Source organism: Oncorhynchus tshawytscha, linkage group LG06 (genome assembly GCF_018296145.1).
Source record: "Oncorhynchus tshawytscha isolate Ot180627B linkage group LG06, Otsh_v2.0, whole genome shotgun sequence".
Lineage (NCBI taxonomy): Eukaryota > Metazoa > Chordata > Actinopteri > Salmoniformes > Salmonidae > Oncorhynchus > Oncorhynchus tshawytscha.
In genome coordinates, this window is record NC_056434.1 from 1,045,405 (window position 1) to 1,063,088 (window position 17,684).

The following is a 17,684-nucleotide window of genomic DNA, read 5'->3' on the forward strand; positions in this document are numbered from 1 at the left end:
CCCACCACCACTACCAGTCAGACCCTCCATCATCCACCCCACCACCACTACCAGTCAGACCCTCCACCCCCACCAGTCAGACCCTCCACCCCCACCAGTCAGAACATACACCCCCACCAGTCAGAACATACACCCCCACCAGTCGTACACCATAGCATCAGGTTCTATAACCCTGCAGCTCTTCTGTTCCAGGGGTCAAAAATGTCACCAAATATCGAATTTGATTAAATATACTATTTATTCCCTAGTAAAAAGGATACAAAATCATACCAATACACAGTCAGTGAATTTCATATTCATACATATCAAAAACATGTGTGCTATTGAACACAATGATTCCCTTAAAGAGATACAACACTCCCTCTGTCCAACTCTGGAAATGGAGACTAACGGAAGAACTGGCTGTTGAATGACAGTCTCCTCATCTGAAATGATGTGAAAGGATAGGTAGCAGTTCAAGAGATGCTAATGCTGGCAGATGCTAATGCTGGCAGTTCAAGAGATGCTAATGCTGGCAGTTCAAGAGATGCTAATGCTGGCAGTTCAAGAGATGCTAATGCTGGCAGTTCAAGAGATGCTAATGCTGGCAGTTCAAGAGATGCTAATGCTGGCAGTTCAAGAGATGCTAATGCTAGCAGTTCAAGAGATGCTAATGCTGGCAGTTCAAGAGATGCTAATGCTAGCAGTTCAAGAGATGCTAATGCTGGCAGTTCAAGAGATGCTAATGCTGGCAGTTCAAGAGATGCTAATGCTAGCAGTTCAAGAGATGCTAATGCTGGCAGTTCAAGAGATCGCAAAAGAGCGAGAGAAAAGGAGAGGGAGGTTGAGTAGATTCACCTATTATGTCGATGTTAACCTAGATAGGGAGGTTGAGTACAGAACAGAAAATCATTTATAGAGCACGACCGATAGGATGAAAATCGACATTTGAAACATATTTTATTGGACAATTGCTAATTTTGGATGGCAATTTACGAGACTCCAGTGTGGAAAAATTACACCTTAATTTCTCCGATGTAAAACACTCAAATCAACATCAGTAAGTTGTGCCCCCCCCCAAAAAAAGAAACCCCCATCATTCAGGCTCTAATCATTTCTAGCCAGAGCAAAGAAGACAGAAATAAACAGACAAGTAGTTTAATCAGGAGACAGTCCAAGGGCATTCCGTTCACACCGAGCATAGAGGGAGAGACAACAAAAATCCATTAAAGAAGACATGTGGCTTAGAGTCCCACTGAGGTGATGATCTGGGTCAGGACACCTGTCATGCAGCAGTCCTGTGCTCCTGTCCCTGTGTACAATAGATAGATGGCCCAGCCATTGTCGGGGCTCTGGCTCTGACCTATGACCAGAGAGCTGCTCGCTCAGACAGAGCCGGGGCAAAGGTCATGTCATGGCTGTCACCTCTGTACTGAGGTCCTACTGGACCCCCCCAGGCTCTGCTTTACCCTACCCTGCCTCAACCTCTGACCTTTAGCCTCTGGCTCTGAGTCACTGAGTTCCAGGTCAGGGCAGTATCCATCCGTCTCCTTGTACGGTGGTGATCTGGTACCACCGAGTCCCTGGGGGACTCCAGGAACTGGTTTGGCCCAGGGTCGGTCCTTGGCTGATCTGGTACCACCGAGTCCCTGGGGGACTCCGGGAACTGGTTTGGCCCAGGGTCGGTCCTGGGCTGATCTGGTGCCTTTACCCTCCTGGGACACCTTGTCCCCCCGCAGGTCCTCCGTGGTCCGCACCAAGCTGACCGTCGCCTCCTTGAACGACCGGCTGAAGTGCTCCATGGTGGAATCACTGAAGCTGACTGATTGGCTGGCCTTGACCCCTGAGTCCTCGCTGGTTTCCTGTTCGCTGGGGGTCTGACAAGAGCTGTCCTTCTGGGCCACGCCCACCATCTTCTCCATCACGCCGTTGGATCTAGGGACGTGGCCTGTCCACTCTTGGTCCAGTTTGCCGTTTCCATTGGAAGGGTGGCCATGTAGGGCAGGGTGGAGCGTCAACGGTTTACCCATTAGAGGCTTGCCAGTCTGTTTAATGGTCAGGGCTGAGCCCCTGGCAGAACGGTTAGTCAGTGTTGGTCCAGTGGCATTACTCCCCTCCCTACGTGACTGACCTGAAGCAGACAGCAGGCTGCCATTGGAGCACTCCTCTCTCTTGCCTCGCCCATGGAGCTGAGGCTTCCCTCCTCCTTTACCTAACCCTCCCCCTTACCCTTCCCCAGCCCCCCTTCCCTAGCCCCTTCCCTCCCCCACTGCGTTGGTGAACGTTCCCGCTGTTATCTGGACACAGGGGGCCGTTGCCTGACTTGGAGCCGGTCTTCCCGTTACCCAGCGACACTTTGGGCATCTTCAGCGTCAGGGTGATTCTGGGAGGAGGCCGGAACAACATGCTGTCCACCGGCAGACCTGGAGAGAAAAGACCATGAGGGCCAATCAGAATTATGGGTTAGTCCCCATCTCCTCCCACACCACCATGAGGGCCAATCAGAATTATGGGTTGGTCCCCATCCCCTCCCATAGAAACTTTTAAAAGGGGGAATGAACTTTGATTTGGCCTCATTTTGTGGCTTGGTCATAAAGAAATGCCATGACTGACTACAAATGAGAGTCAATTAGAGCAGCCTAGCTCTGGGGCTAGTTAGGGGCCGTCAATAAATTACACGATGGGAAGATATTTTCATGTTGCACATCTTTTAGTTGTCTTGTTAATATGATTTTTTACTATTTATAGTTGGTTTGAGGTTAAGTCATTGAAATTTGGAGCTATTGACATTTTATAATATTGTCCCATGTACTTTAATTTACTGATGGTCACTAACTAGCCCCATAGGGATATCGCTCCCAAGTAGCACAGCGGTCTAAGTGCAAGAGGCGTCACTACAGTCCCTGGTTCGAATCCAGGCTGTATCACATCCGGCCGTGATTGGGTGTCCCATAGGGTGGCTCTCAATTGGCCCAGCGTCGTTCAGGTTCGGCCGGGGTAGGCCGTCATTGTAAATAAGAATTTGTTCTTAACTGACTTGCCTAGTTAAAAATATATATCATTTTTTAAATGCATAAATTAGTATGCCATCCTGGCCTTTAAAGCATACTAATTTCACATACTATAAAACGTTATTTTTTCACATGTCCAAAATACCTATTATTTAGAATGCAAGTATGGTTAATTCGGATACGGCCACACACAAATCTTACCAGCGGAGATCTCCTGGCTGAGCAGTTTGACGTGGAGGTTGAAGATCTGCTCCTGGGCCTTGCTCTGAGACAGTTTCAGCTTCTCCCTCCGACTCACCATGTAACACAGGTTCCTCACCTGTAGGGGACACAACATGGCCGTCAGGTGAGCTAACAAACACTCACCCTAAGCCACCCAGCAATCTGTCTCCATCTGGAGGCCGTTTTATAGTTTCCATCTCCCCTGAGATAAATGAATTGATTTAGAGGTCAAGCTACAGATCTATTGTACTTGTCATGATTATTATTCTATCTTTTTCGTTGGATCCTTGTATAATTATTTTTACATTTGATTACTTGTGTGGATTTAGTAAAACTTGTGTGGAAACAATTCTTAATTTTTACTTCCGGCGCCGACAGAGATGGCCGCCTCGCTTCGCGTTCCTAGGAAACTATGCAGTTTTTTGTTTTTTTACGTGTTATTTCTTACATTAGTACCCCAGGTCATCTTAGGTTTCATTACATACAGTCGAGAAGAACTACTGAATATAAGATCAGCGTCAACTCACCATCAGTACGACCAAGAATATGTTTTTCACGACGCGGATCCTGTGTTCTGCCCTTACAAACAGGACAACGGAGTGGATTCCATGCAGCGACCCAAAAAACGACTCCGAAAAGAGGGAAACGAGGCGGTCTTCTGGTCAGACTCCGGAGACGGGCACACCGTGCACCACTCCCTAGCATTCTTCTTGCCAAAGTCCAGTCTCTTGACAACAAGGTTGATGAAATCCGAGCAAGGGTAGCATTCCAGAGGGACATCAGAGACTGTAACGTTCTCTGCTTCACGGAAACATGGCTCACTGGAACGACGCTATCCGAGGTGGTGCAGCCAACGGGTTTCTCCACGCATCGCGCCGACAGAGACAAACATCTTTCTGGTAAGAAGAGGGGCGGGGGCGTATGCCTTATGACTAACGTGACATGGTGTGATGAAAGAAACATACAGGAACTCAAATCCTTCTGTTCACCTGATTTAAAATTCCTCACAATCAAATGTAGACCGCATTATCTACCAAGAGAATTCTCTTCGATTATAATCACAGCCGTATATATCCCCCAAGCAGACACATCGATGGCTCTGAACGAACTTTATTTAACTCTGCAAACTGGAAACGATTTATCCGGAGGCTGCATTCATTGTAGCTGGGGATTTTAACAAGGCTAATCTGAAAACAAGACTCCCTCAATTTTATCAGCATATCGATTGCGCAACCAGGGGTGGAAAGACCTTGGATCATTGTTACTCTAACTTCCGCGACGCATATAAAGCCCTGCCCCGCCCCCCTTTCGGAAAAGCTGACCACGACTCCATTTTGTTGATCCCTGCCTACAGACAGAAACTGAAACAAGAAGCTCCCACGCTGAGGTCTGTCCAACGCTGGTCCGACCAAGCTGACTCCACACTCCAAGACTGCTTCCATCACGTGGACTGGGAGATGTTTCGTATTGCGTCAGACAACAACATTGACGAATACGCTGATTCGGTGTGCGAGTTCATTAGAACGTGCGTTGAAGATGTCGTTCCCATAGCAACGATTAAAACATTCCCTAACCAGAAACCGTGGATTGATGGCAGCATTCGTGTGAAACTGAAAGCGCGAACCACTGCTTTTAATCAGGGCAAGGTGTCTGGTGACATGACTGAATACAAACAGTGCAGCTATTCCCTCCGCAAGGCTATTAAACAAGCTAAGCGTCAGTACAGAGACAAAGTAGAATCTCAATTCAACGGCTCAGACACAAGAGGCATGTGGCAGGGTCTACAGTCAATCACGGACTACAGGAAGAAATCCAGCCCAGTCACGGACCAGGATGTCTTGCTCCCAGGCAGACTAAATAACTTTTTTGCCCGCTTTGAGGACAATACAGTGCCAATGACACGGCCTGCAATGAAAACATGCGGTCTCTCCTTCACTGCAGCCGAGGTGAGTAAGACATTTAAAAGTGTTAACCCTCGCAAGGCTGCAGGCCCAGACGGCATCCCCAGCCGCGCCCTCAGAGCATGCGCAGACCAGCTGGCCGGTGTGTTTACGGACATATTCAATCAATCCCTATACCAGTCTGCTGCTCCCACATGCTTCAAGAGGGCCACCATTGTTCCTGTTCCCAAGAAAGCTAAGGTAACTGAGCTAAACGACTACCGCCCGTAGCACTCACATCCGTCATCATGAAGTGCTTTGAGAGACTAGTCAAGGACCATATCACCTCCACCCTACCTGACACCCTAGACCCACTCCAATTTGCTTACCGCCCAAATAGGTCCACAGACGATGCAATCTCAACCACACTGCACACTGCCCTAACCCATCTGGACAAGAGGAATACCTATGTGAGAATGCTGTTCATCGACTACAGCTCGGCATTCAACACCATAGTACCCTCCAAGCTCGTCATCAAGCTCGAGACCCTGGGTCTCGACCCCGCCCTGTGCAACTGGGTACTGGACTTCCTGACGGGCCGCCCCCAGGTGGTGAGGGTAGGCAACAACATCTCCTCCCCGCTGATCCTCAACACTGGGGCCCCACAAGGGTGCGTTCTGAGCCCTCTCCTGTACTCCCTGTTCACCCACGACTGCGTGGCCACGCACGCCTCCAACTCAATCATCAAGTTTGCGGACGACACAACAGTGGTAGGCTTGATTACCAACAACGACGAGACGGCCTACAGGGAGGAGGTGAGGGCCCTCGGAGTGTGGTGTCAGGAAAATAACCTCACACTCAACGTCAACAAAACTAAGGAGATGATTGTGGACTTCAGGAAACAGCAGAGGGAACACCCCCTATCCACATCGATGGAACAGTAGTGGAGAGGGTAGCAAGTTTTAAGTTCCTCGGCATACACATCACAGACAAACTGAATTGGTCCACTCACACAGAGAGCATCGTGAAGAAGGCGCAGCAGCGCCTCTTCAACCTCAGGAGGCTGAAGAAATTCGGCTTGTCACCAAAAGCACTCACAAACTTCTACAGATGCACAATCAAGAGCATCCTGGCGGGCTGTATCACCGCCTGGTATGGCAACTGCTCCGCCCACAACCGTAAGGCTCTCCAGAGGGTAGTGAGGTCTGCACAACGCATCACCGGGGGCAAACTACCTGCCCTCCAGGACACCTACACCACCCGATGTTACAGGAAGGCCATAAAGATCATCAAGGACATCAACCACCCGAGCCACTGCCTGTTCACCCCGCTATCATCCAGAAGGCGTGGTCAGTACAGGTGCATCAAAGCTGGGACCGAGAGACTGAAAAACAGCTTCTATCTCAAGGCCATCAGACTGTTAAACAGCCACCACTAACATTGAGTGGCTGCTGCCAACACACTGACACTGACTCAACTCCAGCCACTTTAATAATGGGAATTGATGGGAAATGATGTAAATATATCACTAGCCACTTTAAACAATGCTACCTTATATAATGTTACTTACCCTACACTATTCATCTCATATGTATATGTATATACTGTACTCTATATCATCGACTGCATCCTTATGTAATACATGTATCACTAGCCACTTTAACTATGCCACTTTGTTTACATACTCATATATGTATATACTGTACTCGATACCATCTACTGTATCACTCGCATTAACATCTGCTAACCATGTGCATGTGACAAATAAAATTTGATTTGATATGCCTATTTTAGCTTAAATTTGAGGGAATATCTACAGGAACTGAATTTGTTTTCTTCCCTCAAGAGATTTGAGCTCTTCTGATTTGCACTCATTCCCCACCCCCAATATTCCTGCTTTTTGAAGCGCTTTTATATACCCTAACCTCTTTGGCCCCCAGGCCTGACCGCTAACCATTCCAGAGACCTGAGCCCTAACCTCTGTCACCCTCCCCAACACCGTAACTCCTCACCGTAACCCTCCCCCTCCCCACCGTAACCCTCCCCCTCCCTGTTACGGTGGCAGGTAGCCTACTCTCATTCCTTTTTACATTCTGAAGGGAAGGTTATATTATGTACGGGCCCATAACCGAATACCTCTCCTGCAGGGAACAACACGGTGACAGATTCGTCCTGTAAGACCCTGGATTGGAACCGGCAACCCCTGGCTACCTGCCATCCCATAGAAGCACCCAACTCAGATCTTGATATGACAGAGCTTGGAGTTCATAGAACTATACTGAACAAAAATAGAAACTCAACATGTAACAATTTGACAATTCATTGGGAAAGTATTCAGACCCCTTTCCTTTTTCCACATTGTTACATTACAGCCTTATTCTAAAATGGATTAAATACAATGTTTCCCCCTTGTCAATCTACACACAACACCCCATAATGACAAAGCAAATACAGGTAAACATCTTTTGCAAATTTATTCAATATAAAAAACTGAAATTGACAGAAGTATTCAGACCCTTTACTCAGTACTTTGTTGAAGCACCTTTGGCAGTGATTACAGCCTCGAGTCTTCTTGGGTATGATGCTACAAGCTTGACACACCTGAATTTGGGGAGTTTCTCCCATTCTTCTCTGCAGATCCTCTCAAGCTCTGTCAGGTTGGATGGGGAGCGTTGCTGCACAGCTATTTTCAGGTCTCTCCAGAGATGTTCGATAGGGTTCAAGCCTGGGCCCTGGCTGAGCAACTCAAGGATATTCAGAGACTTTTCCCGAAGCCACTCCTGCTTTGTCCTGGTTGTGTGCTTAGGTTCATTGTCCTGTTGGAAGGTGAACCTTCACCCCAGTCTGTGGTCCTGAGTGCTCTGGAGCAGGTTTTCATCAAGGACCTCTGTACTTTGCTCCGTTCATCTTTCCCTCGATCCTGACTAGTCTCCCAGTCCCTGCCGCTGAAAAACATCCCCACAGCATGATGTTGCCACCAACACGTTTCACAGTAGAGATGGTGCCAGGTTTCCTCCAGACGTGACACTTGGCATTCAGGCCAAATAGTTCAATCTTGGTTTCAGACCAGAGAATCTCGTTTCTCATAATCTGAGAGTCCTTTAGGTGCCTTTTGGCGAACTCCAAGTGGGCTGTCATGTGCCTTTTACCGAGTGGCTTCCATCTGACCAGTCTACCATAAAAGCCTGATTGGGGGACTACTGCAGAGATGGTTGTCCTTCTGGAAGGTTCTCCCATTTCCACAGATAAACTCTGGAGCTGTCCGAGAGACCAATGGGGTTCTTGCTCACCTCGCTGACCAAGGCCCTTCTCCCCTGATTTGGTGACTTGGTGGTTCCAAACTTCTTCTATTTAAGAATGGAGGCCACTGTGTTCTTGGGGACCTTCAATGCTGAAATGCACTGTCAACTGTGGGTCATTACATAGACAGGTGTGTGTCTTTCCAAATCATGTCCAATCAATTGAATTTACCACAGGTGTACTCCAGTGAAGTTATAGAAACATCTCAAGGATGATCAATGGAAACAGGAGGCACCTGAGCTCAATTTCAAGTCTCGTAGCAAAGGGTCTGAATACTTATTTAAATACCGTTTCTGTTTTTTAAGATATATTTACACAAATTTCTAAAAACCTGTTTTTGCTTTGTCATTATGGGGTACTGAGTGTAGATTGATGAGGATTAAAAAAAAAGTGAATAAAGTCTGTAACGTAACAAAATGGGGAAGGGGTCTGAATAATTTCGAACGTACTGTATATGGATATCAGTCAATTGAAATAAATAAGGCTCTAATCTATGGATTTCACATGACTGGGTAGGGGGGGCAGCCATGGGTGGGCCTGGGAAGGCATAGGCCCACCCACTGGGGAGCCAGGCCCAGCCAATCAGAAAGAGTTTTTCCATCACAAAAGGGCTTTATTACAGACAGAAATACTCCTCAGTTTCATCAACTGTCTGGGTGGCTGGTCTCAGACTATCCCGCAGGTGAAGAAGCCGGATGTGGAAGTCCTGGGGTTGAGGCCGGTTGGACATACTGCAAATTCTCTAAAATGACGTTGGGAGGCAGCTTATGGTAGAGAAATGAACATTAAATTATCTGGCAACATCTCTGGTGGACATTCCTGCAGTCAGCATGTCAATTGCACACTCCCTCAAAACTTGAGACATCTGTGGCATTGTGTTGTGTGATAAAACTGCCCATTTTAGAGTGTTCTTTATTGTCCCCAGCATAAGGTGCACCTATGTAAATGATCATGCTGTTAAATCAGCTTCTTGATATGCCACACCTGTCAGGTGAATGGATTATCTTGGCAAAGGAGAAATGCTCACTGACAGGGATGTAAACTAAGTCATCCACAAAATTTTTGCGCCATTTTTTGTGCGTATGGAACATTTCTGGTATCTTTAATTTCAACACTTTACATGTTGCGTTTATATTTGGGTTCAGTGTAGTATAATTTACAACGTATATAAAAGTATCGTCTGGGGTCCATGACCATCCATCCGTATGTGTGGATAACGTCTTCTAAAAAATAGAGTTGGCCCCCCACCCCCATTAGCCCTCAGAAGAGCCTCAATTGGTCGGGGCATGGACTCCAAAAGGAGGTAAAGCGTTACACAGGATGTTGACTCCAATGCTTCCCACAGTTGTGTCAAGTTGGCTTGATTTCCTTTGGGTGGTGGACCATTCTTGATACACACAGGAAAGGGTTGAGTGTGAAAAACCCAGCAGCATTGCAGTTCTAGACACAAACCAGTGCGCCTGGCGCCTGCAACCATTCCCCGTTCAAAGCCACTTAAATCTTTTGTCTTGTTCATTCACCCTCTGAATGGCACACATACTCTACCGTTCAAAAGTTTGGGGTCACTTACAAATGTACAAAATGTCCTTTTGAAAGAAAATCACATTTTTGGTCCATTAAAATAACTATTGTTGTTGGAAACGGCTGATTTTTAATGGAATATCTACATAGATGTAGATAGATATAGATGTACATACATGTCCGCAACCATAACTCCTGTGTTCCAATGGCACCTTGTTAGCTAATCCACATTTCTGACATGAAACAGCCTTCATTTCTCAGAACAAGAATAGACTGACGAGTTTCAGAAGAAAGGTCTTTGTTTCAGGGCCATTTTGAGCCTGTAATCGAACCTACAAATGCTGATGCTCCAGATACTCAACTAGTCTAAAGAAGGCCAGTTTTATTGCTTCTTTAATCAGAACAACAGTTTTCAGCTGTGTTAACATAATTGCAAAAGTGTTTTCGAATGAGCAATTAGCATTTTAAAATGGTAAACTTGGATTAGCTAACACAATGTGCCATTGGAACACAGGAGTGATGGTTGCTGATAATGGGCCTCTGTACTCGTATGTAGATATTCCATTAAAATCTGCCGTTTCCAGCTACAACAGTCATTTACAACATTAACAATGTCTACACTGTATTTCTGATCAATTTGATGTTATTTTAATGGACAATTTGCTTTTCTTTCAAAAACAATTACATTTATAAGTGACCAAACTTTAGAACGGTAGTGTACACAAACCATGTTTCAATTGTCTCAAAGCTTAAAAATCCTTCTTTAACCCGTCTCCTGCCCTTCATCTACACTGAAGTGGATTTAACAAGTGACATAAATAAGGGATCATAGCTTCCACCTGGATTCACCTGGTCGGTCTGTCATGGAAAGAGCAGGTGTTCTTTATGCTTGTATACTCAGTGTATATCTATATTAAATACAATATAAGTAATACTAACCCTCTCTAAGTCCTGTCGGAGGTGCATGAACATTCTCATCCGTGTGTGGATGCTGTCTTCATGAGGCAACAGCAGCAGGTTACCCTCCTCCTCACTAGGGGGCAGCAAAGCACGGTTGAAGTTGCTCTTCCTCTTCAGTTTCCAGTACTGGTAGATGAAGTCCAGCAGGCTGGGAGGAAGGCCCAGGTTCAGGGCCAGCTCCTCAGGGTGAATCAGAGTAGAAAACTCCTCCTCTAGTTCTAGCAACCTCTGGGCCCTCAGGCCCCCCCTCTCTGGGTCTACGGGGGGTTTGGGCCGGGCCGGACTGAGACCGGAGCCTGGCTCCCCTGCCTTGGACTGCTTGCTGTGGGCTGGCTGACAGGGGCTGAGGCCGGGGGCTGGTGGGTCGGAGGAGGCCTGGTTCTTGGGCTTGCTGTGCTTCAGGCAGTAGGACCTGAACTTCACCTCGTCTCCTTCATCCAGGACAGTCTTCATCTCCAGGCTGTGCTCGAAGGCACACGTCACATGGAACGGGATGGTGCAGTTCTTCACTGAGCACTGAGGGATGCAGGAGGACAAGGTTCATTAACTCAGGGGTTGTCAAAGTGGGGTCCTGCAGGAGGACAAGGTTCATTAACTCAGGGGTTGTCAAAGTGGGGTCCTGCAGGAGGACAAGGTTCATTAACTCAGGGGTTGTCAAAGTGGGGTCCTGCAGGAGGACAAGGTTCATTAACTTAGGGGTTGTCAAAGTGAGCTCCTGCAGGAGGTCCGCAGGCAGATTTCAAAATATATATCACCTTTTTTTTTTGCATGTAATTTTTTAATGAATATTACTAACAAATAAAACTCATTTTGGCCAAGGTTAGAGGTTGTGATACAATGGCATATTATTCAACTATAATGTCTGTTCTTACCACAGAGCAACATGGGCCTGGGGGGCTCACACAGATATTGATATCCACAGTACCCCAACAATTACACATTTTTCAACTCAATACTTCTCGCCATGCACTGCCAGTGACACTCCTTATCTTATTTCTATCTCACTGCAGTTGTGTTCTCATTATGAGGGGGGTCCCTGATTAATTAACTATCACAGAAGGGGTCTCTAAAAGTTTGAAAACCCCTGTGTTAATACACACTTCACGAGCAAATACAAAAGTTAAACCACACTATACTACAAACTAAGACACTACGAGTGTCAACAACAAACCAAGAGACGTGTGATATCTAGTCACCTACATATGTTCAGAAATACACAGTCCAACCACCATACTCACCTGTATACAGGCTCCAGTCTTCAGTTTACAGAGGCTGCAGATGAGAGACCAGCGGGAGGGGGGGATGTGAGACACCTTGGTGATGGGCTCCATCCTCTCTGGACACGCGATGCTCACCTAGAGACACACGGTACCGTCAGTCAGCTAGAGACACGCGGGACCGTCAGTCAACTAGAGACACGCGGGACCGTACCGTCAGTCAGCTAGAGACACGCGGTACCGTCAGTCAGCTAGAGACACGCGGTACCGTCAGTCAGCTAGAGACACGCGGTACCGTCAGTCAGCTAGAGACACGCGGTACCGTCAGTCAGCTAGAGACACGCGGTACCGTCAGTCAGCTAGAGACACGCGGTACCGTCAGTCAGCTAGAGACACGCGGTACCGTCAGTCAGCTAGAGACACGCGGTACCGTCAGTCAGCTAGAGACACGCGGTACCGTCAGTCAGCTAGAGACACGCGGTACCGTCAGTCAGCTAGAGACACGCGGTACCGTCAGTCAGCTAGAGACACGCGGTACCGTCAGTCAGCTAGAGACACGCGGTACCGTCAGTCAGCTAGAGACACGCGGTACCGTCAGTCAGCTAGAGACACGCGGTACCGTCAGTCAGCTAGAGACACGCGGTACCGTCAGTCAGCTTTACTGTTTTAACACCACATTCTGACAGACAGATGAATGCATAAAAAGGTGTTAATTTTTACCTCAGGGATCCACAGAGCACAGCTGACGTGTGCCCACTTGGTGCCCGCCCTCGTAGCCTTCATCGCCCCTCCCTTGATGGGGCACAGCTGACACTGGGGGTCAATGCCCAGGACACACGTCCTGCACAGCCAGTTACCATCTGGTACCTTCACTATACCATAACATGCCTGGGCAGGGGGGGGGGAGAGAGAGAGAGAGAGAGAGTTAGGATTACACATGGTAGCAGGAGAGAGACAGTAGGTTAACAGGCAGACAGGGAGAGGAGACCTGAGGAATCACTAAAACAACACAGAAATACACTACGGGTGGGGAGGAACACCACGTCAGAAATCAGCTCAATGTAATTGAAGAATCCATAGACTACCACTTCTGGGAAAATTAGATGGAAAACACTAAAACACGAAGAGTTATCTATCCAAAACATAGACGTATGGATAAACCACTTCTCCATTTTTTTGGCCCTATAACAAAGAACAAACAGCAAAAACATAGACATGATCAAATACAAATCTTAGAATCAACAATTATAGATGACCAGAACCCACTGGATTCTCTAATTACATTGAAATGAACAACAGGACAAAATACAAACCCTCCAACCCAAAAAGGCCTGTGGTGTTGATGGTATCCTCAATGAAATGATCAAATATACAAATCAAATCAAATTTTATTTGTCACATACACATGGTTAGCAGATGTTAATGCGAGTGTAGCGAAATGCTTGTGCTTCTAGTTCCGACAATGCAGTAATAACGAGCAAGTAATCTAACTAACAATTCCAAAAAAACTACTGTCTTATACACAGTGTAAGGGGATAAAGAATATGTACATAAGGATATATGAATGAGTGATGGTACAGAGCAGCATAGGCAAGATACAGTAGATGATATCGAGTACAGTATATACATATGAGATAAGTATGTAAACCAAGTGGCATAGTTAAAGTGGCTAGTGATACATGTATTACATAAGGATGCAGTCGATGATATAGAGTACAGTATCAACGTATGCATATGAGATGAACAATGTAGGGTAAGTAACATTATATAAGGTAGCATTGTTTAAAGTGGCTAGTGATATATTTACATCATTTCCCATCGATTCCCATGATTAAAGTGGCTGGAGTAGAGTCAGTGTCATTGACAGTGTGTTGGCAGTAGCCACTCAATGTTAGTGGTGGCTGTTTAACAGTCTGATGGCCTTGAGATAGAAGCTGTTTTTCAGTCTCTCGGTCCCAGCTTTGATGCACCTGTACTGACCTCGCCTTGGATGGCAGCGGGGTGAACAGGCAGTGGCTCGGGTGGTTGATGTCCTTGATGATCTTTATGGCCTTCCTGTAGCATCGGGTGGTGTAGGTGTCCTGGAGGGCAGGTAGTTTGCCCCCGGTGATGCGTTGTGCAGACCTCACTACCCTCTGGAGAGCCTTACGGTTGAGGGCGGTGCAGTTGCCATACCAGGCGGTGATACAGCCCGCCAGGATGCTCTCGATTGTGCATCTGTAGAAGTTTGTGAGTGCTTTTGGTGACAAGCCGAATTTCTTCAGCCTCCTGAGGTTGAAGAGGCGCTGCTGCGCCTTCCTCACAATGCTGTCTGTGTGAGTGGACCAATTCAGTTTGTCTGTGATGTGTATGCCGAGGAACTTAAAACTTGCTACCCTCTCCACTACTGTTCCATCGATGTGGATGGGGGTGTTCCCTCTGCTGTTTCCTGAAGTCCACAATCATCTCCTTAGTTTTGTTGACGTTGAGTGTGAGGTTATTTTCCTGACACCACACTCCGAGGGCCCTCACCTCCTCCCTGTAGGCCGTCTCGTCGTTGTTGGTAATCAAGCCTACCACTGTTGTGTCGTCCGCAAACTTGATGATTGAGTTGGAGGCGTGCATGGCCACGCAGTCGTGGGTGAACAGGGAGTACAGGAGAGGGCTCAGAACGCACCCTTGTGGGGCCCCAGTGTTGAGGATCAGCGGGGAGGAGATGTTGTTGCCTACCCTCACCACCTGGGGGCGGCCCGTCAGGAAGTCCAGTACCCAGTTGCACAGGTCACAAATTCCAATTGGCTAAACTTAAACTCCTTAACATCATTCTCAGCTCTGGCTTCTTCCCCAATATTTGGAACCAAGGACTGATCACCCCAATCCACAAAAGTGGAGACAAATTTGACCCCAATAACTAGCGTGTGATATGCGTCAACAGCAACCTTGGGAAAATCCTCTGCATTATCATTAACAGCAGACTCGTACATTTCCTCAGTGAAAACAATGTACTGAGCAAATGTCAAATCAAAGAAACAAACAAAACAAAAGGCAAAGTATTCTCATATTGCTGATCTCAAAAAAGCTTTTGACTCAATTTGGAGGGTCTGCTATACAAAGTGAAGGAAAGTGGTGTTGGGGAAAAACATACGACATTATAAAATATATGTACACAAACAAGTGTGCGGTTAAAATTGGGAAAACGCACATTTCTTTCCACAGGGCCGTGGGGTGAAAGAGATGCAGCTTAAGCCCCACCCGCTTCAACATATATCAACGATTTTGGCGAGGGCACTCGAACTGCAGCCCCCGGCCTCACCCGACGCGAACTGCAGCCCCCGGCCTCACCCGACTCGAACTGCAGCCCCCGGCCTCACCCGACAGACCTGGGCCCTGACAGACCTGGGCCCTGACAGACCTGGGCCCTGACAGACCTGGGCCCTGACAGTAAATCTCTAAGACAAAAATAATGGTGTTCCATAAAAGGGTAGCTGCCAAGACAACAAATACAAATTCCACCTGGACACCGTTGCCCTAGAGCACACAACAAACTATACATACCTCGGCCTAAACATCAGCGCCACAGGTAACTTCCACAAAGCTGTGAACTATCTGAGAGGCAAGAAGGGCCTCCTATGCCATCAAAAGGAACAACATTTCAACATACTAATTAGGAATGTGGCTAAAAATACTTGAATCAGAACCCATTGTCTTTTATGGTTGTGAAGTCTGGGGTCCACTCACCAATCAAGAATTCACCAAATTGAGATTCTGCAAAAATATCCTCTGTGTACAACGGAAAACACAAAATAATGCATGCAGAGCAGAATTATGCCGATACTACTAGAGCTGTTAAATTCTACAACCACTTAAAAAGAAAGCGATTCCCAAACCTTCCATTACAAAGCCATCACCAACAGAGAGATGAACCTGGAGAAGAGTCCCCTAAGCAAGCTGGTCCTGGGGCTCTGTTCACAAACAGACCCCACAGAGCCCCAGGACAGCAACACAATTAGACCCAACCAAATCATGAGAAAACAAAACGATAATTACTTGACATATTGGAAAGAATTAACAACAAAAACTGAGCAAACTAGAATGCTATTTGGCCCTAAACAGAGAGTACACAGTGGCAGAATACCCGACCACTGTGATGGACACAAAATTAAGGAAAGCTTTGACTATGTACAGACTCAGTGACCATAGCCTTGCTATTAAGAAAGGTTACCATAGCCTGTCTTCTCTTGAGAGCCAGGTCTGCCTATGTACCCACTGCCCACAAAATAAGGTGGAAGCTGAGCTGCACTTCCTAACCTCCTGCCCAATGTATGACCGTATTAGAGACACATATTTCTCTCAGATTACACAGACCCACAAAGAATTCGAAAACACATCCAATTTTGATAAACTCCCAAATCTACTTGGTGAAATACCAGTGTTGCATCACAGTAGCAAGATTTGTGACCTGTTGCCACAAGAAAAGGGCAACCAGTGAAGAACAAACACCCTTGTAAATTACAACCCATATTTATTTTCCCTTTTGTACTTAACTATTTGCACATTGTTACAACACTGTATATATAAATATGACATTTGTAATGTCTCTATTATTTTGGATCTTGTGTGAGTGTAATGTTTACTGTTCATTTTTTCTAGTTTATTATCTATTTCACTTGCTGTGGCAATGTAAACATAAGTTTCCCATGCCAATAAAGCCCTTAACTTGAATTGACAGTGGGTTAACGCAGTGGGTTAGATGTATTTATGATGAAGGGTTCAACTGAGGGATGAGAGATTGTCAGAGAACTGGGTACGTGTAGAAAAAAACTATTAATTAAGAGTTAATTAGCACTTAATCAAGAGCGACTTATAACCAGTGCATTTAACTAATGTATATAAAAACAACCACATTACTCTCATTGCAAGTAAAGCCTTCTTCAAAATAGCCGCTATGCGCAAAATCAGTGCTTGTAGGTTCCTACCTGGTGAACACAGATGTTACATTTGTCACAGAAGACCATGTCGTTGCCTTCCTCGCTGTCGGGGGAGCGACACACGTCACAGATGACATCCTCGTCGTACTCGATGCCCAGCCCTTCTACGGTGTCGATGGCGTGGTTCATGTTGTCATGGCACTGACGCTCCAACGCCTCCATGGTACGCTCCAGCGTCAACTCATCTACAGGCCCCTCCCCTGGGAGACAGAATAATACACCAATCAAAACATAGCTCCTCTACAGGTCTTGGGAATAGACTCAGTCAGAACACTGTTGCGAGAGCTCCAAACCTCCCTCTTTTCTCTAAGGCCATACAGTGCATCTGGAAAGTATTCAGTCCACTTGACCTTTTCCACATTTTGTTACATTACAGCCTTATATAGACAGGCCTTACTCTAAATGTATTAAATGTTTTCCGTCAATCTACACACAATAGCCCATAATGACATCACAATAGCCCATAATGACATCACAATAGCCCATAATGACATCACAATAGCCCATAATGACCCAACACTCAAACTGGACAGTTTTATCTCTTCATTCAAATACTCAATCATGGACACACAGTTGTGGCTGCTTTGCATGATGTGTTGTCTCTACCTTCTTGTTGTTGTCTATGCC

At 46.5% G+C, this 17,684-nt stretch overlaps 1 protein-coding gene across 1 annotated transcript in view; it reads right to left on the reverse strand.

Moving 5' to 3' along the window:
• Positions 1-214: 214 nt before the first annotated feature.
• LOC112252005 (protein Jade-3) overlaps positions 215-17,684 on the reverse strand; it is a 51,418-nt gene continuing 33,948 nt past the window's right edge. Inside the window, exons 6-12 of the mRNA XM_042322792.1 lie at positions 17,046-17,257; positions 12,811-12,978; positions 12,112-12,228; positions 10,853-11,389; positions 3,192-3,309; positions 2,250-2,402; positions 215-2,191 (exon numbers count right to left, since the gene is read on the reverse strand). Of these exons, the coding sequence (XP_042178726.1) occupies positions 1,401-2,191; positions 2,250-2,402; positions 3,192-3,309; positions 10,853-11,389; positions 12,112-12,228; positions 12,811-12,978; positions 17,046-17,257 (2,096 nt within the window). The 3' untranslated portion in view covers positions 215-1,400. The remainder of the gene's footprint in view (positions 2,192-2,249; positions 2,403-3,191; positions 3,310-10,852; positions 11,390-12,111; positions 12,229-12,810; positions 12,979-17,045; positions 17,258-17,684) is intronic.